At 45.3% G+C, this 23059-nt stretch overlaps 2 protein-coding genes across 2 annotated transcripts in view; both read left to right on the top strand.

The window, feature by feature from the left end:
• Positions 1-1421: 1421 nt before the first annotated feature.
• LOC126945945 (melanoma-associated antigen C1-like) overlaps positions 1422-23059 on the top strand; it is a 65182-nt gene continuing 43544 nt past the window's right edge. Inside the window, exon 1 of the mRNA XM_050775893.1 lies at positions 1422-1441. Coding sequence (XP_050631850.1) covers positions 1438-1441 — 4 coding nt within the window. The 5' untranslated portion in view covers positions 1422-1437. The remainder of the gene's footprint in view (positions 1442-23059) is intronic.
• Positions 15620-16836, top strand: LOC126945947 (melanoma-associated antigen C3-like). The gene is given in 2 exon segments (XM_050775894.1): positions 15620-16724; positions 16727-16836. Coding segments are annotated over 2 exon segments (1026 nt in total). The 5' UTR covers positions 15620-15740; the 3' UTR covers positions 16769-16836.

Here is a 23059-nt window from a genome sequence, read left to right on the forward strand (position 1 = left end):
GGAGCAGGAAAAGGTGGAGGGGTACTGAGAGGTGGGCAGGAAGGGGTGGAGGGGGCCCAGGAGATGGGTAGGAAGGGGTGGAGAAGGGCCAGTAGGTGGTCAGGAAAGTGTGGGAAGGAGGTAGAGAGGTGAGGGGTGGTTCCTCCATAGAGAGGAGACCTAGTCCCATGCTGCCCCTGCTGTCATCCCTGGTCAATTCTGGCAGGGTTGCAGGATGCGCTTTTCCCACTTGCATCCTGGGAGTCTGAAGTATTTGAGGCATTTTGTGAGAAGGCTCAATTGAAATCAGCAGACAGAAGACTCTTAGAACTGGCCAATCCTCAAGGTAAGGGCGCCAAGGGAGAACTGAGGGACCTCCCACCACAGAAAGAGGCAGCTCTGGCCTGCCCTGTACCTGCTGTGAGATTGTAGGTCACAGACAGGAAGAGGGCAACTAAGGGCTGAGGGACACGTCCTCATGACAGAAGAAGGCGGGAGGTGCCGGCCCTCTAGGGAATAAATAGGAAGACTTTGAGGAAGACAAGGGGAACTGCCACCTCAGAGAACAGATCCAGAGATTCCCACCCTGCTCCTCCATATCAGCCCTCGTAAAGTTCCCCAGTCAGCTCAGGCTGAGCAACAGCCCTCTCATTGGTGGGTGAGGGGTGTAGGGAAAGGGAAGGCCTTGGTCTGAGGGTCCCATGGCAAGTCAGCACAAGGAGCAACTTCCGGTTGGCAGAGGGAAGATTCCCAGGCCCTGCTGGGGATAAGAGTGAGGACTGAGGAGTCACATGTGCATCAGAACAGACGTGAGGCCACCCTGACTGCCCCCGTGGTAGAGTGCTGGGAGGTGGCTGCCACCTCACCACCTCCCACTGCTCTCAGGGATGTGGAGTTTGCCCTGAGGTTTTGGCTCAGGCCAGAAGAGTGGTAGGGACATGGCCCTGTCTGAGAAAAGGTGAGGATGCTCATTAAATTCTGATGGGACCATGCAGTCCAGAACTGTGGGGTTCTGGGTGTCTGGCCAGCCCCAGCTGTCAGCCCTGGGAGGCCCAAGGCTCTGCTTGCACTCTTTAGCCTGAGAGGCTCCCTCACTTCCTCTTGCAGGTGCTCCAGGAACCAGCAGTTGAAGATCTGGGTCTGAGGCACACTTCCTAAAACCAGCACCGCAGAGAAGGCCCAGACAGTGCCAGGAGTCAAAGTGAGTGCCCACCCTGACTGTGTACCAAGGGCCCTACCCCCGCAAACAGAGCAGACCCGGCAGCACCTGGCCATTGCCAACTACTGCCATTCCTGGTGCCTCAGGCTCTGCCTGCCAGCTGTGCCCTGAGGTGCTTTCTCACATCCTCCTACAGGTTCCCAGGAGGCAAACCCCCTAGGAAGACAGGTGACCTGTGAGGCCCTAGAGCACCACCGTAAGAGAAGAAGAGCCGTAAGCCGGCCTTTGTCAGAGCCATCATGGGTGAGTTTCTCACCTGAGGCCAATTACAGTGTTCCTCTCTCCCTCAGGCCTGTTGGATCCCATCATCCACATCCCTGCTCACACATTTACCTTCTGCTCCTGAGGAAGACATTATACTTTTATTTTGAAATGTTCCTAGCCGCAACTTTGAGGAAGACTTCCAGAACCAAATTGTGATAGAGAACTTGGTAGATGCACAGGATTCCACAGATGAGGAAGAGGAGAAAGCCTACTCCATTTCCTCTTCCTCTTTCTACTTATTATTCCCCACCTCTTCCTTCTCTTCTTCTTCCTCCTTCTCCTCCTCTTTCTTCTCTTCCTCCTCCTCCTCCTCATCCTCTACTCTGATTCTTGGTGCCCATGAGGAGAAGGAGAAGCTGTCTGCTGGGATGCTGCCTCTTCCCCAGAATCCTCCTAAGAGTCCTCCCCAGGGTCCTCTCCAGTGTTCCCTGTCCTTCTGCTCCTCCTCCACTTTATGGAGCCCATTCAATGAAGAGCCCAGCAGCCAAGAAGATGAACATACAAGTACCTGGCACAGCCTGACAGATAGTGAGTCCTTGTTCATTTATACACTGGATGAAAAGGTGGATGAGGTGGTACAGTTTCTTCTCCTCAGATATCAAACAAACAGCCTGTCACAAAAGCAGAGATGCTGACGAATGTCATCAACAGGTACATGGGCTGCTTTCCTATGATCTTCAGGAAAGCCCGTGAGTTCATAGAGATTCTTTTTGGCATTTCCCTGAGAGAGGTGGACCCTGACGACTCCTACGTCTTTGTAAACACATTAGACCTCAGCTGTGAGGGGAGTGTGAGTGATGAGCAGGGCGTGCCCCAGAACCACCTCCTGATTCTTATTCTGAGTGTAATCTTCATTGAGGGCAACTGTGCGTCTGAGGAGTTCATCTGGGAAGTGCTGAATGCAATAGGGGTGTATGCTCAGAGGGTGGACTTCATCTGTGGGGAGTCCAGGGAGTTCGCCACTAAAGTTTGAGTGCAGGGACATTACCTGGAGTACTGGCATGTGCCCAGTAGTGCTCTTCTACGTTATGAATTCCTGTGGGGTCCGAGAGCCCATCCAGAAACTAGCAAGAAGAAAGTAGTGAGATTTTGGCCATGCAAAACAATACCGTCCCTAGTTCCTTTCCAACCTCCTCCAAGGATGCTTTGAAAGATGTGGAAGACAGAGCCCAGGCCATAATTGACACCAAAAATGATGCTACTGCCATGGCCAGTGCAAGGTTCCGTGGCATCTCCAAAATCTTCTCCTGTCTGGAGTGAAGTCTAGGGCAGTTTCTTACCTCTGTGTTTGAAGAGGGCAGTTGAGGTACTAGGTAGTGGAGGGCCCAGGTGGGCTTGAGGGAACAACACAGTGTTCTTCGCATTTCTGTTCCATACGGGAGAGATGGAGATTTACCTCTTTTCCTTTTGTGTACTTTTTGAATGATTTTCCTTTTAACAGTAGGTTGAATTAGCTTCAGAATATTATTTTATAAATATTAGTCACATATGTATTGCTGTTTATCTAGTTTAAGAGTAACAGTCTGATAAGTTTGTCTCTTATTTTGTGATCTGTAACAGGATAACATGGTATTGCACCAGGAATTTTCTTGAAAATGTGTAAGAACTCAGCAGTTAAATAGTGGAACAAAATAAATGATGGTGAATAGTTACATTTGCTTATCCTGCTTAGTCTGTTGTTCTTGAAAATTAAAGAAATAGACCTGGCTTTTCTTAGCTCATTCAAGAAAGTAGCAGAAATTAAATGTTAATAAATAAAAGCATCTCTGACTGCTTTATCTGCCTAACATTCTGTGAGCATTTGCTTGCAGAGGGGACTCTTAGTAGTGGGGATACAGTGAAAAGCCAGAGTTATGCCTTACCTATAAAACAGTAGAATCTAGGAGCAGAAGCCATGCCAAGAAGGTGGTAAGATGCTCTCTACAATCATAAGTTTACAAAGAGTGGGGAGGTGAGACTCCAGATGGAGTCTTCAGGTATAAAGTCCTTGAGCTAAGGTACTTTGGGGATTCAGGAAACTGCAGATGCTTCTGTGGGAGCTGATTGTTATGAAGCTGGGTGGTGCCAGGGGCCAGACTCTCAGAAGGTGAGAGAAAAGCCTGGAATGGAAAACTGCTCTGAGTAGTTCCCTCTGGGTGGAGGATGAGGCAGAGAGGAGTCTCCACATAGGGAAGTAATGGAAGGTGTCTTGCAGCTCTCTAACTGATGAGCTTGAACACAGTGCAAAGACTAGGTGATTGATACCCATCATTTGCAAGGGTTTCCTGAGAAATAAGGCGATAACTCCTGGAAATGCTTCCCAGAAGCTTCTAGGCTGGCATTCATTTTCCTAGCCTGGGAGAGCCAGAGCCCATTCCATTGAAAGGACATTTAATTAGGTTATTTTGAATGTAATGTGGGCAACTGTAAGCAAGGGCTAGATTTTTAGTGGAGGATCAATAGAAATAGTGATTTGGATGTGTGAGCAAAGGGAAAGGCAAAAAGGAGTTGGTCTTTGATTCAAATTCTAGGATCTTTGAGCTGCATTCCACCTGGGGAATTCTCCCCTTACCCATGTTATATAATATATTATTTCAGAAAGAAAATGTACTGAGTTGTATTTATGAAGCTGAAATTTTGGTTGAGTTGGTATTTTATGACATATTCACCTACATCTTCTCTGAGATGTTTCAGATAACAAAAACAAGAGCTAAATTTTTCATAAAAGACAGTAGTAGACTTTGAAGTTTTAATTCTATTGATAACGACTGCCATTATTATAATTCCAATACATGCCAGTCACTGTGACAGGTGTTTTATTCACATTACGTACATTCCAGAACATCTACAATAAAGGACTTATCCAACCCATTTTACCCAGATGAAGAACCTGAGTCTCATAGTGCTTAATGAATTCCTCCAAGTTCACATGGCTAGAATGTGATAGGGCTGGAACATGAAACCTGCTGTGAATTGATCTAGGCACATACCGTCTCCACTCCTCCCAGCCTCAGGAAGGTCTTTGCCTGTTAAGCTACTTCTCTTCACAATTCTTAACATTTCTCAGGTGACATAAAGATGAACCCTGTGGCCAAGATATTCAGATAGGACTAGAGAAGTAAGGTGACGATGAGAATAAATGCAATGTGGGGATCGCTGTGGACTTTATTTACCTAAGGAACTCCTATTCTGAGCCCTAGGTTTCTAGAGAGCTGACTCTGTCCAGGTGCCAGCAGTTCTGTCCAGCCTCAGCACTTTCCCACTTTACAGCACCCTCCTTCTTGTGTCTCCTGTGTGCTCTCCTGAGCAACTCTGGAACCTGTCCTGCTGACCAGCTCGTCCCTACAATCTCTCTGTGAAGGCTGTGCCCTGCTTCCAGTGTAACAGCCCAGAATCAGCAGTCCTTCCCCTGACATAGACGCCTCCTCATCCCCACAGAAGTTCCCTGACTGATCCATCCATACCCCCGGCTCCTGTGCGATAACAGCAATTCGATGTAAATTTTCAGTTTGGATAGTGACAATTCCCTATCTATCCTGGGCATCTTCAACACACTCTCAAAATACTCCCACATAGGGTGGTGAGTAGAATCTGATTTGCCACATAATATACTGGTTCTAGGCATGTAATCCTAGGGTAAGAGATAGAGTTTTTGAGATCATCCTAATATTTGATATTTGTATTAGGATTTTAATATATGGTATTTGTGGTAGCATTGTTTGAAGCAGGCCACTGAAGAGATACACAAATGAATGAGCTATACTAGGTGGTCAAAAAGCAAAGCTTCCTTTATAAACTTGGTATATGAGATACAATTTTGGAAATCACTTTGTAAATAAATTACAAGGAACAGAATTTCTAAAAACAGAGCAATAACAAAATCCTTAATACTGCTTAGGAGGTGACAAGGGTTCCTTGACAGACAGGCTAGCTCTGATGAGAAAAGAAAATGATGGTTAACCATGCTTCCATTGTCTCTTTTCTGTGTACCTGCCCTACAGGAAAATCTTGGTTTGCAGTGTGCCATAGGCAAGTCTCTCATGGTAGGATGTTTACCATATACCAAAAGGAGTGAAAGAATTCTCAGTCTAAAGAGATTATATTGTGTGATGGTTAATACTGGGTGTCAACTTGATTGGATTGAAAGATGCAAAGTATTGATCCTGGGTGTGTCTGTGAGGGTGTTGCCAAAGGAGATTAACATTTGAGTCAGTGGGCTGGGAAAGGCAGACCCACCTTTAATCTGTGTGGGCACAATCTAATCAGCTGCCAGTAGGACCAGAATAAAAAGCAGGCAGAAGAATGTGAAAAGGCTAGACTGGCTTAGCCTCCCAGCCTACATCTTTTTCCTGTGCTGGGCGCTTCCTGCCCTCTAACATCAGACTCCAAGTTCTTCAGCACTGGGGCTTGGCCTGGCTTCCTTGCTCCTCAGCTTGCAGATGGCCTATTGTGGGACCTCGCGATCATGGAAGTTAATAAACTCCATAATACACTCCCCTTTATATATATACATCTATCCTATTAGTTCTGTCCCTCTAGAGAACCCTGAGTAATACAGATTTTTGTATCAGGAGTGGTTCTAGAGAAACAGAATATTAAGGATGGAGGTCTTTCATTGGTTTTGGGGTTTCTGGAGTTGGATGCTTAACGTGATTAGACCCCAAAATGCTAAGGACTCTAATTCTAATGGTGTGGAGAACACTGATAGGCTTTGGTGTGAACTGTTTAGAGAATTATGCAAAATAAATGCATTTGACACTCCTGATTGACCGCTCATGAGAAAAAAGTTTAGTAACCCTATACTTAATATCTTTGACCATATGTGGGGAATCAAGGAACATAATGAAGTTGGTTGGTTGCTCCTAAATTCACTGGACAAAGGGTTGAAAGAAAATGATAAACTTAGGGATTCCAGCTCCTGGCTTCAGAAGCAGATACTGAGCCTCAAATCTACTAAGGTTGCCCTGAGTATGAGTCTTATCTCCTGTAGAGAAAGAGCTGAAATTTCCACCTTTGTCTGAGGAGATAAACCCTGTGCTTCCTGAGGCAACAGTGATGGCCTCCTCTGAGGCAGTTACCAGTCAAGATAATGTTGCTTCTCCTCAGGACCCACCCCCAACACCCCTGTTTGTTTCTAGACCTATAACTAGGCTAAAGTCCTGGCGGGCCCCTAGAAGTGAAGTTCAGAGTGTGACCCACGAGGGGGTGCACTACACTCGAAAAGAACTGCTTACGTTTTTTAATTATATAAACAGAAATCTAGAGAACAGGCATGGGAATGGATATTAAGGGTGTGAGATAATGGTGGAAGGAACACAGAGTTTAATCAGACTGAATTTATTGATTTGGGCCCACTAAGTAGGAATTCTGCATTTAATGTTGCAGCTTGGGGAGTTAAAAAAGGTTCTAAGGCCAGGCACAGTGCCTCATGCCTGTAGTCTCAGCACTTTAGAAGACTGAGGTGGGTGGATCATGAGGTCAGGAGTTCAAGACCAGCCTGGCCAAGATGGTGAAACCCCGTCTCTACTAAAAATATAAAAATTAGCTGGGCATGGTGGTGGGCACCTGTAATCCCAGCTACTCGGGAGGCCAAGGTACAGAATTGCTTGAACCCAGGAGGCAGAGGTTGCAGTGAGCTGAGATCACACCACTGCACTCCAGCCTGGGTGACAGAGTGAGACTCTGCCTCAGGAAAAAAAAAAAAAAAAGTTCTAATAGTATACTTGCTTAGTTAGCTGAAACGTGGATTTTAAAATGGCCCACTAAGTAATCTGGAAATGCTTGCTTTCTTGCCTTGGTTTAATGTAGAGGAAGGGATCCAAATGCTTAGGGAAACTGTGATGCTGGAGTGGATTAGTCATTTTAGACCTACTCATCCCAGCTGGGAGAGTCCAGAAGATATACCCTTGACCAAAGCTTTGTGAAACAGATTTGTGAGGGCAGCACTTAAATCTTTGAAGAGATCTGTAGGGATTGCTCTTCTCTGTATGCCAGATCTAAGAGTGGGAATTGCAGTTACTCAACTATAAAATTTAAATACAATGGGAATAATTGGATCCTGAGGTGCGGGGGCCAAGTGGCAGCACTCGACCATCGAAGGCAAGATGGGCATAGCTACCATAATGGACAATAGAGGCAAAGCAGCAATCAGAATAGTTTGACTCCTGTAGAGCTCTGGCATTGGCTAATTAATCACAGTATTTCTAGAACTGAAATTGATAGGAAGCCTACTGCATTCCTACTTAATTTATATAAGCAGAAAACTTCCATGTTAAGTGGACAAAAAACTAATTCAAATTATAAAAACAGAGAATAACAGCCCCTCAATTTCTAGACTTGAGCCAGTTTGCAGACCCAGAACCTCCTGAATGAAGGGGAGGCTGGGTCTCCTTGAGGAGGGACTCCACTATACTATCAACAATTTATGCTGTTAATCTTTCTCCCATCCTTCCCCAAGGACACCTCTGGCCTTTTACCAGGGTAACTGTGCATTGGGAAAAGGAAATAATTAGATATTTCGGGACTACTGACACTGGCTCTGAGCTGACATTGATTCCAGGGGACCCAAAATGACAATTTGGTCCTCCAGTTAAAGTAGGGGCTTTTGGAGGCCAGATAATTAATAAAAATTTAGCTCAGATTCGACTTACATTTGGTCCAGTGGGTCCCCGGACTCATCCTGTGGCCATTTTCCCAGTGCCAGAATGCATAATTGGCATAGACATACTTAGCAGCGTGCAGAACCCCCACATTGGCTCCCTGACTAGTAGAGTGAGGGCTATTATGAAGGGAAAGGCTATTATGAAGTGTTATTATGAAGGGAAGGGAAAGGCCAAATGGAAGACATTAGAGCTGCCTCTACCTAGAAAAATAATAAATCAAAAACAATATCGCATCCCTGGAGGGATTGTGGAGATTAGTGCCACCATCAAGGAACTGAAATATGTAGGTGATTCCCACCACATCCCCGTTCAACTCTCCCATTTGACCTGTGCAGAAGACAGATGGATCTTGGAGAATGACTGGATTATTGTAAGCTTACCCAAGTGGTGATTCCAACTGCAGCTGCTGTACCAGATGAAGTTTCATTGCTTGAGCAAATTAACACGTCTCCTGATACCTGGGATGCAGCCATTGATTTGGTAAATGCCTTTTTCTCCATTCCTGTCCATAAGGCCCACCAGACGCAATTTGCCTTCAGCTGTCAAGGCCAGCAATATACCTTTACTGTCCTACCTCAGGGGTACATCCACTCTCCTGCTTTGTGTCATCATCTTATTAGGAGAGACCTTGATCAATTTTTCCTTACACAACATATCACACTGGTCAATTACATTGATGGCATTATGCTGATTGGATCCATTGAGTGAGAAGTAGCAAACACACTGGACTTATTGGTGAGACATTTGCATGCCAGAGGATGGGAAATAATCTGACTCAAATTCAGGGACCTTCTACCTCAGTCAAATTTCTAGGGATGCAGTGGTGTGGGGGCAGTTGAGATATTCCTTACAAGGTGAAGGGTAAGTTGCTGCATGAGGCCCCTCCAAGAAACAGGCACAATGCCTATTGGGCCTATTTGGATTATGGAGGCAACACATTCCTCATTTGGGTGTGTTACTCCGGTTCATTTACCGAGTGACCCAAAAGGCTGCCAGTTTTGAGTGAGGTTCAGAACAGGAGAAGGCTCTGCAACAGGTCCAGGCTGCTGCGCAAGCTGCTCTGTCACGAGCTGTATGACCCAGCAGATCCAGTGGTGCTTGAGGTATCAGTGGCAGATAGGGATGCTGTTTGAAGCCTTTGGCAGGCCCCCATTGGTGAATCACAGCAGGGGCCTCTAGGATTTTGGAGCAAGGCCCTGTCATCTTCTGCAGATAACGACTCTCCTTTTGAGAGACAGCTGTTGGCCTGTTACTGGGTTTTGGGGGGAACTGAATATTTGACTATAGGCCATCAAATCACCATGCAACCTGAACTGCCTGTCATGAACTGGGTGCTTTCTGTCCCATCTAGCCATAAAGTGGGTCATGCACAGCAGCATTCCATCATCAAATGGAAATGGTATATATGCTATTGGGCTTGAGCAGGTCCTGAAGACACAAGTAAGTTACATGAGGAAGTGACACAAATGCCCATGGTCTCCACCCCTGCCACCCTGCCTTCTCTCCCCCAGCCTGCACTGATGGTCCTGTGGGGAGTTCCCTATGATGGAGTTGATGAAGGAAGAGAAAACCAGAGCCTGGTTCACTGATGGTTCTGCACGATATGCAGGCACCGCCCCAAAGTGGACAGCTGCAGCACTACAGCCCCTTTCTAGGACATCCCTGAAGGACAGTGGTGAAGGGACTTCCAAGTGGACAGAACTTCAAACAGTGTACCTGGTTTTGCACTTTGCTCTGATATGCTTATGCATGGGCTGTAGCCAGTGGTTTGGCTGGATGGTCAGGGACTTGGAAGAAGCACGATTGGAAAATTGGTGACAAAGAAATTTGGTGAAGAGGTGTGCAGATGTGTGATTAAACAATAGAAATGTATTTATTCACATTTCTGGAGACTAAAAAATCCAAGATCAAGATGTTGGCTGGTTTGAATTCTTCTCCGGGCTCTCTTTGGCTTGCAGATCGCCACCTTCTCACTGACTTTTTACATGTTTGTCCCTTTCTCTGTGTGTCTGTATCCTAATCTCCTCTTCTTGTGAAGACACCAGTCATATTGAATAAGATCCTAACCATAAAATCTCATTTTCCCTTAATTACCTCTTCAAAGGCTCTATCTCCAAATGCAGTGACTTTGTATGTGTGCATTTGGAGGAAGGGGTATAATTCAGCTCATAATACCCTGCCAACTAAAATCAGAATTTATATGCACAAAAATAAACTTGTTGTGTTAAACCATTTAAATTTCAGGAGATGTTTTCATTCCATTAGCTCACTGTTACTTTATCTGACTACTACACTGCTCCTTTTCCTTGTATTAGGCTTACTTTAATGCTTTTCTTACCAATAAATACTGCATATATTATTGTTGCAAAAAAATAATAAAAATACATAGAAATCACAATTCTCTTCTCTGCAAATTTCCTCCAAAAATCAGCCCCCTACTCAGAACTTTCCACAATGTGGTGTGTACATTTTTAAAGCTAATTTCAAGTTTTTAAAAGATAGATGTGGTAATGTATATGTGTGTATATATATGCCTATATATACATATATAAAAATATATATGCATATATATATGTGTGTATAAATATAACTAAACATGAGTAATGATATATATCTAAGTATGCCACTTGCCTTTGCCACTATGACAGGTTCAATTGCATTCCCCTAAAATTCTACCTTGAAATTAAAAATGTGACATTATTTAGAGATAGGATTATTTCAGAGGCAATCAAGTTAAAATGAGGTTATTAACACTGGCCCTAATCAAATATGATGGGAGTCATTTTAAAAAGGGGAAATTTGGGCATAGAGATATGAGTAGAAGGATGATAATGTGAACAGATATGGACTGAAGACAGCCATCTACAAGGCAAGGAGAGAGGCCTGGAATACAACTTTTCATCACAGCCCTCAGAAGGAATCAACCTTGTATACACCTTGCTTTTCGACTACCAGACTCCAAAACTGTGAGACAATATATTTCTGTTGTTTATGTCATCCCAGCTGTGGTACATTGCTATGGCATCCCTAACATGCCAGTATAATCACGTATTGAAATGGATCCAAGATCTTTCCATGACAGCACAAATGTTAATAGATCCATCTTACTTTGGGGACTACTTCCTAGAATTCTAATTTATTTCTGTGCAATAACGAATTGAACAGATCTTCTGATGAACAAATATTTGTTTATCTTTTGTGGCTATTATTCTTGTAAATACAATCAATATCTCTGAGCATAAATTCTGGGACAAGTACATATAATTACTTATAAGGAATGCATTTTAATGAGGAAACTGAGTCAGTATGAATATTTTACATTTTTTAAATGTTACTGACTTTTTTCCTAAAATATTTCACCAATTAATTCTCTCACATTAACAGAGGAAATTATTATTATTCCCCATAATTGTCTATGGGGAAATGATTCATTTATTCACAAACATATTTTATCAGAGTTTTAAATGTTGGCCAAACTTATGGGGGCAAACCCTAGGTGACTTTGAGTTTGGTGATGACTTTTTTAGATGTAACACCAAAATTTGGTTAAACTTATGGGTGCAAACCCTGGGTAACCTTGGTTTTGATGATGACTTTTTCAGATGCAACACTAAAAGTACCAGCTACCTAAGAAAAAAGAGATAAATTGGACTTAATTAAAACTAAAAACTTTTACTCTGAAAAGTCACTGTTAAGATCAGGAAAAGACAAGCCAGAGACTGGGATAAATGTTTTGTGAAAAACATATCTGATAAAAGATATATATTTAAATATGCACAAAACGCTGAAAACCCAATCATAAGAAAATAGAAAACCCAATTTAAAGTGGAAAAAAACTATAAACAGGTACACAAACAATGAATATATAGGAATTTAAAATGAGCATATTTCAATTTTATATGTCATTTGAGAATTGCAAATTAAAGCACCTAGGAGATAGCACTCTGCACCCAGGAGAATGGCTGACATCCAAAACACCAAAACATCAAATGTTGACCCATATGATGAGCAACAGGAACTTTCAGTCATTGTTGGTAGGACGGACCTGGAGGAATCATAAAAGCATAAGGCTAAGTGAAAGAAGAAAATCTTAAAAGGCTACATAATGTATTATTCCAATCACACAATATTCAGAAACAGGTAACTATGAATACACTAAAAATATCAGTGGTTTCCAGAGGCTGAGAGGTTAGGATTGGGGCAAGGGGGATTGATAGGTGGAGCACACAGGAGATTTAGAATGGTGTAACAAGTCTGTGTGATACTGTAATGATGAATATTCACCATCACACACTTATCAAAACCTATAGCATCCCCAACGTCGAGTGATTCCTGATGTAAACTGTGGACTTGACCTAATAATGAAATATCAATACAGGTCCATCAATTGTTGCAAACGTGCCATAATAACACAAAATATAAATAATAGGAGACACTGTGTGTGTGTGTGTGTGCATAGGGCAGAATAGGTGGGCAGAGGTATGTGGGAACTCTGTAACTTTGATGAAATTTTCTCTTTGTATTTTTGGATTAGCAATGCTCTGAAAATGATGTCTGTTAGTTTTTAAAAAGGCACAAATGATTTGAACAGACACTTTGCTGAAGAGAATATACCAATCAGAAAAAGGCGTATAAAAAAAGATGACCAATGTCATTTGTCATTAGGAAGATGCAAACAAAAACCAAAGGAGATTCAAACACAGGCTTATTAGAATGGCTGAAATCTGAAAATCAAATACTAAATGTAAGAGGGGCTATGCAACAAGAGGAATTCTCATTTCTTACTAGTTGAGATAAAAAATGATACAGCCACACTTTTAAATCCATGTTTTGTGAACCTACTCATATGACATATTGTGAAAGTTAAAACTGTATGAACTGGAAACAGAGCATAGGTGCTAGAATCTTTGGAGAAGTGCCTTGACTGACCTCAAAAGAGATGGACAGGGGATTTTTCGGGTGATGGAACTGGTCAGTGTGACACTTGGCTGGCAGATATGGAACTCCATGCATTTGCCAAAATACATACAGTTTCACATAATAGTTAAATCTGATGAGTGTATTTTTAAAATTAATAAAAATTATAATAAAAATTAATAACATATTAATAAGATTTAAAAAATAATTTTTTAAAAAAGATCACACATAGGCTGCTGAAAAGACAATGGATTTTTCTGGGACAAGGATAGGAAAAGAAGCAAAATGAAGGGAGCCTTTGACATAGCTTAGGAGAGAGATTATATTAACTTCACACACAGCAGTACTTAAAGTAGAAGGTTTTGGAATGGATTTTAGAGGATGACAGAACAACTGTTGCTGTCTGGACAGGAGAAGGGGGGAGTGCAGGCCCTGGAAGGAGTAAAACCTTGAGGAAGACAGAGGGGCCTTTTCACCTCATTTCAGACACCGGGCAGCTTCAGTTAAGCAGAGAAAGGAGGCCCGGGGCTGGCCAACAAGCAAGAAGGGAACTCTGTGGAAGGACAGTGACCTCCCAACATGGAGGGGAGGCCCAGGTGTCGCCCAGCCACTCCTTGCTGTCACCTCTGGACAAAAGAGGTGGAGAGGCAAAAACAGAGAGGTGGGCAGGGAGAGGTGGGCGAAGGGCTGGGAAGTGGACAGGAATAGGTGGGAGTGGGGAGGTATGCAGGAAGGAGTGGAAGGGGCAGGTTGGTAGGCCCCAGGGGTGGGAGGAAGTTGGGAGGTGGGTAGGAAAAGGTGGGAGGGAGTGGGAAGGTGGGCAGGAAGGAGTTGGAGTGGTGGGAATGTGGGCAATAAAAGGTGAAAGGGGGGCGGAAGGTGAACAGGAAAGGGTGGGAAGGGGCGGGGAAGTGGGCATTATGGGGAGAGAGGGATCAGGGAGGAGGGCGGGAAGGGGTGGGAGGAGACAGGGAGGAGGGCGGAAAGGGGTGGAAGGGGGCAGGGAGGAGGGTGGTAAGGAGTGGGAGGGGGCAGGGAGAAGAGGGAGAAGCAGAGGAAGTGGTGAAAGAGGAATGGGAGGAGGGTGGGAAAGTGTGGGATGGGACAGGGAGGAGGGGAGGAAGTGGTGAAAGAGGACTGGGAGGTGGCAGGAAGGGGTGGGAGGGGGTAGGGAGATCAGCACAAAGGGGTGGGAGGGGCGCTGAGGAGGGTGGGAAGAAGTGGAGTGTGGGGAAGTGGTCAGGAAAAGGTGGAAGGAGGTGGAGAGGTGGGGGGTGGTTTTTCCATAGAGAGGAGGCCCCACCCCACGCTGCCCCTCCTGTCAACCCTGGTCAACCTTGGCAGGGTTCTCGCATGTGCTTTCCCGACTTGCATTGTGGGAGTCTGAAGGACCTGAGGCATTTTGTGAGGAGTCTGGACTCAGGTCAGCAGAGGGAAGTCTTAGACCTGGCCAGTCCTCAAGGTAAGGGGCCTAAGGGAGAACTGAGGGACCTCTCACCAAGGAGAGAAGCAGCCCCGGTCCGCCCTGCCCTGCCATAGGACTTGCAGGCCGCTGACAGGAAGATGGCCGCTGGGGGCTGACCGTGGCATCCCCACAACAGAAGAAGGGAGGAGGTGCCGGCCCTCTAGGGAATAAATAGGAAGACTTTGAGGAGGACTGGGGGAACCCCCACCTCAGAGGACAGATTCCCACAGATTCCCACCCTGCTCCTCGAGAATCAGCCCTGGTAGAGCTCCCTGCCAGCTCAGGCTGAGCGGCCGCCGGAGTCTCTAGGCTGGTACTTATTTGCCTCCCTGCTGGGTGAGGGGTGTAGGGGAGGAGGAGGCCTTGGTCTGGGGGTCCCCTGGCAAGTCATCAGGGAGAGCTGCCTCCAGTTGGCAGAGGGAAGATTCCCAGGCCCTGCTGGGGATAAGAGAGAGGACTGAGGGGTCACATGTGCATCAGAACAGATGTGAGGCCACCCCCACTGCCCCCCTGGTAGAGTGCTGGGAGGCGGCTGCCACCTCACCACCTCCCACTGCTCTCAAGGATGTGGAGTTTGCTCTGAAGTTTTGGCTCAGGCCAGAAGAGTGGTAGGGACATGGCCCTGTCTGAGAAAAGGTGAGGATGCTCATTAAATTCTGATGGGACCATGCAGTCCAGAACTGTGGGGTTCTGGGTGTCTGGCCAGCCCCAGCTGTCAGCCCTGGGAGGCCCAAGGCTCTGCTTGCACTCTTTAGCCTGAGAGGCTCCCTCACTTCCTCTTGCAGGTGCTCCAGGAACCAGCAGTTGAAGACCTGGGTCTGAGGCACACTTCCTAAAACCAGCACCGCAGAGAAGGCCCAGACAGTGCCAGGAGTCAAAGTGAGTGCCCACCCTGACTGTGTACCAAGGGCCCTACCCCCGCAAACAGGGGAGACCCCACAGCACCCGGCCCTACCCACCTACTGTCAGTCCCGGAGCCTGTGGTTCTGCCTGGCATCTGTATCCCGAGGTGCTTTCTCCCATCCTCCTACAGATTCTGAGGGAATAAACCTCTTAGGAAGACAGGAGACCTGTCAGGCCCTAGAGCACCACTTTAAGAGAAGAAGAGCTGTAAGCCGCTCTTTGTCAGAGCCATCATAGATGAGTTTCTCAGCTGAAGCCACTCACACTGTCACTCTCTTCCTCAGGCCTGTGGGATCCTGTCATCCCCATCCCTGCTCACACGTTTACCTGCTGCTCCTGAACAACAGGTCTCATGCCTCTCTTTCCAAACCTTCCAGGCCTCAGCTTTGAGGCAGACTTCCCGGACCCCAGTGTGATAGAGGACTTGGTAGATGCACAGGATTCCATAGATGAGGAAGAGAAGGAAGCCTCCTCCACTTCCCCTTCCTCTTTCCATTTTTCATTCCCCTCCTCCTCTTCCTCTTCCTCATCCTCACCCTCTACTCTGATTCTGGGTGCTCCAGAAGATGAAGATATGCCTGCTGCTGGGATGCCACCTCTTCCCCAGAGTCCTCCTGAGATTCCTCCCCAGGGTCCTCCCAAGATCTCTCCCCAGGGTCCTCCACAGAGTCCTCCCCAGAGTCCTCTAAACTCCTGCTCATCCCCTCTTCTGTGGACCCGATTGGATGAGGAGTCCAGCAGTGAAGAGGAGGAGGATACAGCTATCTGGCAGGCCTTGCCAGAAAGTGAATCCTTGCCCAGGTATGCCCTGGATGAAAAGGTGGCTGAGTTGGTGCAGTTTCTTCTTCTCAAATATCAAACAAAAGAACCTGTCCCAAAGGCAGAGATGCTGACGACTGTCATCAAGAAGTATAACGACTATTTTCCTATGATCTTCGGGAAAGCCTATGAGCTCATAGAGCTAATTTTTGGCATTGCCCTGACTGAGATGGACCCGGACAACCACTCCTATTTCTTTGAAGACCCATTAGGCCTCACCTATGAGGGAAGCCTGATGGATGACCAGGGCATGCCCCAGAACTGTCTCCTGATTCTTATTCTCAGTATGATCTCCATAAAGGGCAGCTGTGTCCCTGAGAAGGTCCTCTGCGAAGTGTTGAGTGCAATAGGGGTGTGTGCTGGGAGGGAGCACTTTATATATGGGAACCCCAGAAAGCTGCTCATTATAGATTGGGTGCAGAGAAAGTACCTGGAGTACCGGGAGGTGCCCAACAACGCTCCTCCACGTTATGAATTCTTGTGGGGTCCAAGAGCCCATTCAGAGGCCAGCAAGAGAAAAGTCCTAGAGTTTTTAGCCAAGGTATCCAGTATCATCCCTAGTTCATTTCCATCCTGGTACATGGATGCTTTGAAAGATGTGGAAGACAGAGCCCAGGCCATAATTGACACCACAGATGATGCTACTGCCACGGCCAGTGCAAGCCCCAGTATCACGTCCACCAACTTCTGTCCTGAGTGATGTCTGAAGCAGATTTCCCCTCTGTGTTTGAAGATGGCAGACGAGGTTCTAGGCAGTGGGGGTCCAGAGTGGAGGTGGAGGGACCACAGTGTTTTTTGTGTTTCTGTTTCATATGAGTGACTTAAGAGTTTAACATTTTTTGTGTAGGGGGGTATATTTTACAAATGCTTCTCCTTCCAATTGGTTTAATTCACTTCAGAATGTTAGTTTATGAATATTATTCACACTTGTATTGCTGTTTGTCTGATTTAAGGGAGAGTTTGATATTTCATAAGAAACAAAGGGAAAATCTGTCTTATTTTGTGAACTGAAACAATATAATGTGGTGTTCGGATAAGAATTTTCTTTAAAATTTGAAATAACTCTGCAGTTAAATTGTGGAACAGAATAAAGTACGGTTGATATTTGCATATCCTTATCATGTTACTCTGTTGTTCCTCCAAATTAAGGATATATACCTGGCTTTGCTTGGCTTATTCAAGAAAGTAGCAGAAATTAAATCTTAATAAATAAAAGCCTCAGTGACTATTTGCTAAACATTCTTTGAGCAGTTGCTTGTGGAGCATGCTCTTAGTCGTGAGGATACTATAAAAACCAAGACTTATCTCCACCCATAAAATGTTAGAGTCTAGGTTCAGAAGCCATATCAGGAGCGTGGTAAGATACTCTATAGAATCATAAAAACTAGTTTAAAAACGAGTGGGGAGGTGAAACTGCAGATAGAGCCTTCAAGTAAAAAGGCCCAGAGCTATGACAGTTTTGCCCTTCGGGAAACTTCTGGTGCTTCTGTGGGAGCTGATTGTTATGAAGCTGGGTGGTGGCAGGGCCCAGACTCTCAGAAGGTGATAGAAAAACCTGGAATGGAAAACTGCTCTGAGTAGTTCCTTCTGGTGGAGGATGAGGCAGAGAGGAGTCTCCACACGGGGAATTAATAGAAGGTGTCTTGCAGCTCTTTAACTGGTGAGCTTGAACACAGTGCAAGAACTAGGTGATTGATAACCATCATCTGCAAGGGTTTCCTGAGACATAGGGTGATAATCCCTTGAAGTGTTGCTCAGAAGCCTCTAGGCTGGCACTTAATTGCCTGGCTTGGGAAAACCAGAGCCTACTCCATTGAAAGACATGTAATTAGGTTATTTCAGTTGTAATGTGGGCAACTGTAAGCAAGGGCTAGATTTTTACTGGAGGATAAATAAAAATAGTGGTTTGGAAGGATGAGCAATGGGGAAGGTATAAAGGAGTTGGTGTTTGACTCAAATTCTAGCATCTTTGAGTTGCATTCCAGCTGAAGATGCCTTGCCTTTTCCAAATTATACAATATACCCTTTCAGAAAAAAAATGTACTGAGTTTTATTTATGAAGCCAAAGTTTTGGTTAAGCTGGTAGTAGTCCATGACACATTCGCCTACATATTCTCAGATGTTTAGGATAACAAAACTAAGAGCTGAACATTTCACAAAAGACAGTAACCTTTGGTGTGGTAATCATTGATAACAACTGCCATTTATGAAAATTCCAATAGGTGCCAGGCACTGTGGCAGGTGTGTTATTCACATTACATACATTCCAGCAATTCTACAAGACAAGGCTTATCAAACTCATTTTGCAAATGAAGAACCTGAGGCTCATAATGCTTGATAAATTCCCAAGACCACATAGCTAGAATGTGACAAGGTTGTGACATGAGCCCTGGTCTGAATTCATTTAGGCCCACACTGTCCCCACTCCTCCCAGCCTGAGGAAGGCCTTTGCCTGTTAAATCACTTCTTTTCACACTTCTTAATGTCTCTCAGGTGAAATAAAGATGAACCGTGTGGCTAAGGTATTAAGTTAGGCAGCAAGATGGAAGGTCAAATGGGAATAAAATACACTTCGGGGAACATTATTGGCTTTCTTTACGTAAAGTCCTCTTGTTCTAAGCACTAGGTTTCTTGAGAGCTGAATGTCCAGGTGCTGACAGATTTGTCCATCCCCAGCAATTTTTCCCATTACAGCCCCCTGCGCCTCCTTTTGATCTCCCCTGTGTGCTCTCTTGCGCGACTCTAGAACCCGGTCTCCTGACTAACTTCTCATTACGGTCTCACTTTCTGAAGTGTGAGGACTGAGGAGTCACATGTGCACCAGAATAGATATGAGACTAGCCCCTATTTCTCCTGGTGTAGAGTGCCTGGAGGTGGCTGCTCAACTCTCAGCGCAAGAGCCTAGAAGCACCTGGCCTTCCCCTGAGATAGACCATTCCTACTCCCTGCAGAAGTTCCCTGACTCATCCATCCCTCTTCCTGGTTCCTCTGTGATAATGGCCTTTCGATGTGAATATTCACTTTGGATAGTGACATTTCCATACCTAGGCTGGGCATCTTCAACACACGATCAACGTATTACCAAATAGGCTGCAGAGTAAAATCTGACTTGCCACATAATATATGGGTTTTAGGGATGTAATCCTAAGGTCAGATATAGCTTATTTGAAATCTTCCTAATATTTGATACTTGTAGTATGATTTTAATGAGATGCATTATTTGAAACAGGGCACTGAACACAAACAGAGATGAATAAGCTTTTGTAGATGATCACATGCCAATATTTCCTTCATAAACTTTGTGGATGAGGAAAGGCTATAGACATCACATTGTAAATGATCTATAAGAAGGCAAATTTCCAAAAAAAGCAAAACAATAACAAAATCTTGAAGACTGTCTAGGAGTTGACCAGGGTACTTTGGGGGACATGCCAGCTCTGATGAGAAATAAACAATAGTTAAACATCCTTCCGCTATCTCTTGTGTGTGTACCTGCTCCACAGGAAAATCCTGGCTTGCAGTGAGCCACAGGCACATGTATAGCTGTTCAGGAATGTTCCATCATATGCAGGGTAGCAGAGGCTTAAAGGGTAGATTATTTACCATACACCAAAAATATGAGAGAATTCTCAGCCTGAAGAAATTATATAGGTTATTAAAAGGACAGTGCCGGCCGGGCGCAGTGGCTCAAGCCTGTAATCCCAGCACTTTGGGAGGCCGAGACGGGCGGATCACGAGGTCAGCAGATCGAGACCATCCTGGCTAACACGGTGAAACCCCATCTCTACTAAAAAATACAAAAAATTAGCCGGGCGTGGTGGTGGGCGCCTGTAGTCCCAACTACTCGGGAGGCTGAGGCAGGAGAATGGCGTGAACCCGAGAGGCGGAGCTTGCAGTGAGCTGAGATCCGGCCACTGCACTCCAGCCTGGGCAACAGAGCGAGACTCTGTCTCAAAAAAAAAAAAAAAAAAAAAAAGGACAGTGCCAAGTGCTATTGAGGGAATAAGGTTGACCCTCCCTGCCAAGACTTACAGAATTGTTTTAAAACTGGATGTAATCCTGTATTTGAAACCACCAGTCACCTCGTAGGTGAAAGAAAAAGTTGGAAGATTTCAAGGCTATGCGGACATTCCCAGAAACAATCCCAAGCAATGAAGAGACTTACTGTCATTAATTATAATAGTTGCTTTTCATTGAGCACCGTAATAACATATGGGAGAGACGACAAGCACCCGTCTCCATCTTGTCTAGCTCGCCTTCCTGGCTGGTTCATTTGTAGTTAGACAGAAGCCAGTGCACCGCTCCCATGCTTTCGTTTCTGTTCAGCACTTAACATCTGTTGTGATGTCGAGGGACAAGGTGAAAGCAGCTTGGATTCTTGGCTGAGGTGAAAGCCAGGACCCGCTGTCGGTTAGTTTATTATACCATAACACAGTACCACAGACTGGGTGACTTAAACAATACCCATGTATTTTCTCACATTTCTGGAAGGTAAATATCTGAGATCAAGATGTTAACCGGTTTGATTTCTTCCCCGGCCTCTCTGTGGCTTGCTCATGGCCACTTTCTCACTGAATTCTTACATGATTTTTCCTCGGTCTGTGTGTCTGTATCTTAATCTGCACTTCTTATGAGGACACCTGTCATATTAAATATGAACCTGACCTTAAGACCTCATTTTACCTTAATTACCTCTTCAAAGTTTCTATCTTCAAATACAGTCACATTCTGGGATACTGGGTTTGAAGACTTGGATATATGAATTTTGGGGGAGAGTCAAAATTCAGCCCATAATACCCTGCCAACTAAAATCAGAATTTCTGTACAAAAAAGTAAACTTGTGTTAAGTCATGTAAAAATCAAGGCTTTTTTGTTGTTGTTCCATGAGCTTACTGTTACTTTATCTGCCTCCTAGACTGCTCATCATCCTTTTCTTAGGCTTATTTCAATACTTTCCTTACAAATAAATACTGCATATATTTTTATTGCAAATATTTTAAAAGGAGATAGAAATCACAATTCTCCCCTTTGGAAAGTTCCTCCAAAATTCAGCCCCCTATTCAGTAGTTTCCACAATTAACCATGTGGTGTTTACATTTAAAAGCTGATTTAGAATTTTGAGAAAGACGTGATTTTTAAAATAAAATTTATGCATATACGAGCTTATGTCTGTGTTTATAACTACACATGGGTAACAATATACATATAGGTCTGCCAATTCCCTTTCCACTATTACAGATTCAATTGCATCCCCACTAAAATCTTATGTTGAAATTAACATGTGGCATTATTTGGAGACGGGATTATCTCAGAGGCAAGTAAGTTAACACGTGGTTATTAAAAAAGAGCTGGTACTATTCCTATGCAAACATCCTTTCTTTATTAACAAACATACTTAATTCACATGTATTTCCTTGTCTTGAAAATCTATTTTCTGTCCCAGGATCCCCTGCGGATACTCCATTACATTTTTTCATCATGTCTCTTTAAATGCCCTTTGGCTGTGCTAGTTCACTGAGACTTCACTTGATTTTGAAAACAAGTGCCATTCTTATCATATCGTACCGAAGGCACATACTACCAACACAATTTGTCATTGATGATGTTAATTTACTCACCATGGTGAGGTAGTGGTTTACAGTTTCCTTCAGGGTAAAGTCACATTAATTTTTTCCCTGGGTCATGCTGTCATCTTGGGAAGGACAGAAGACCCAGGAGCAGCCAGTAGTCACATGAGGCCTCTGAGGGAAAACTGCAGAGACTTCTTGCCCACAAAGAGGAGGATCCACAGAAACCAGCTCCCCCCTGTTGTCATCCCCGGGAGGCCCAGGGGCATGGTGACCCACAGGGGTGTCCCCTGACATCTTAGGGGGGAGAAAGAGGACAAGGCTGTGCTCTGGTGAGTCTCAGTTCAGATCATGAGAGCGGAAGATCATGACAGGGGCCTTCCTGGCATCCCCAGGCTGATACAGAGGACAGACTGGTGAGCTACCCCACCAAGGACACAGGAGGACCCCCCAAAACCAGCCCATTTTCACTCCTCCTGGGAGGCCTTGGGCAGGGCCATTAGGGAGAGATGCAAGGGTGCTCCAGTCCCTCTTGGGGGTTTCATGGAAATGGGAACCTTGATCTGAAAAACAGTCTCTGGAAGGAAGAGAGAGGGAGTGGAGGCCATGCCAAGAATAATCGGTTGAGAAAGACGGAGAGTCCTTCCCACGCCATTTCAGGCGGAGGGCAGCAGAGCGCTACCTGGGGCCTGGGAAGCCATACCCCCTTGTGGAGGGATGTGATTCGACCTCTCTTGCACGTTGCAGGTCTCAGGGATGGGAGGGGCTTATTTGGAGGTGAAAGATGCACAGAGGCAGGGAGCCCAGGCCATTTCAGGAGTCCAGGCACAGCCTCCCAGGAAGGCAGGAAGGGAACATCCATGACCGGTAGTGCCCCCTATCCTGCCCCTGTGCCTGCTGCCAGCTCTGGAGGAGCCCATCAGGGTCCCCAGATTTACAACTTTCTGACTTCCACTTTGGGAGTCAGCTAGAGGGGAGATTATCTCTGAGGGGGGCAGCTTCGGTTAAGCAGAGGGAGTTGCACCAGGGCTGGTCACGCAACAAGAAGAGAACTCTGTCAAGGACAGTGACCTCCCAACACGGAGGGGAGGCACAGGCTGCACCCTGCCACTCCTTGCTGTCAGCCCTGGAAAAAGGTGGGGTGTGAGTGTCAAGGACTGGGGAGGTGGGAGGGAAGAGTCCGGCAAGGCTTAGGGAGTGAGCAGGAAGGGCAGGAGCACATCCTGGAGGTGGGAAGGAAGGGATGGAAAGGAGGCTGACAAGTGGGGGGTGGTTGCTCCTCTGA

This window comes from Macaca thibetana, chromosome X (genome assembly GCF_024542745.1).
Source record: "Macaca thibetana thibetana isolate TM-01 chromosome X, ASM2454274v1, whole genome shotgun sequence".
In the NCBI taxonomy this organism is placed as follows: Eukaryota; Metazoa; Chordata; class Mammalia; order Primates; family Cercopithecidae; genus Macaca; species Macaca thibetana.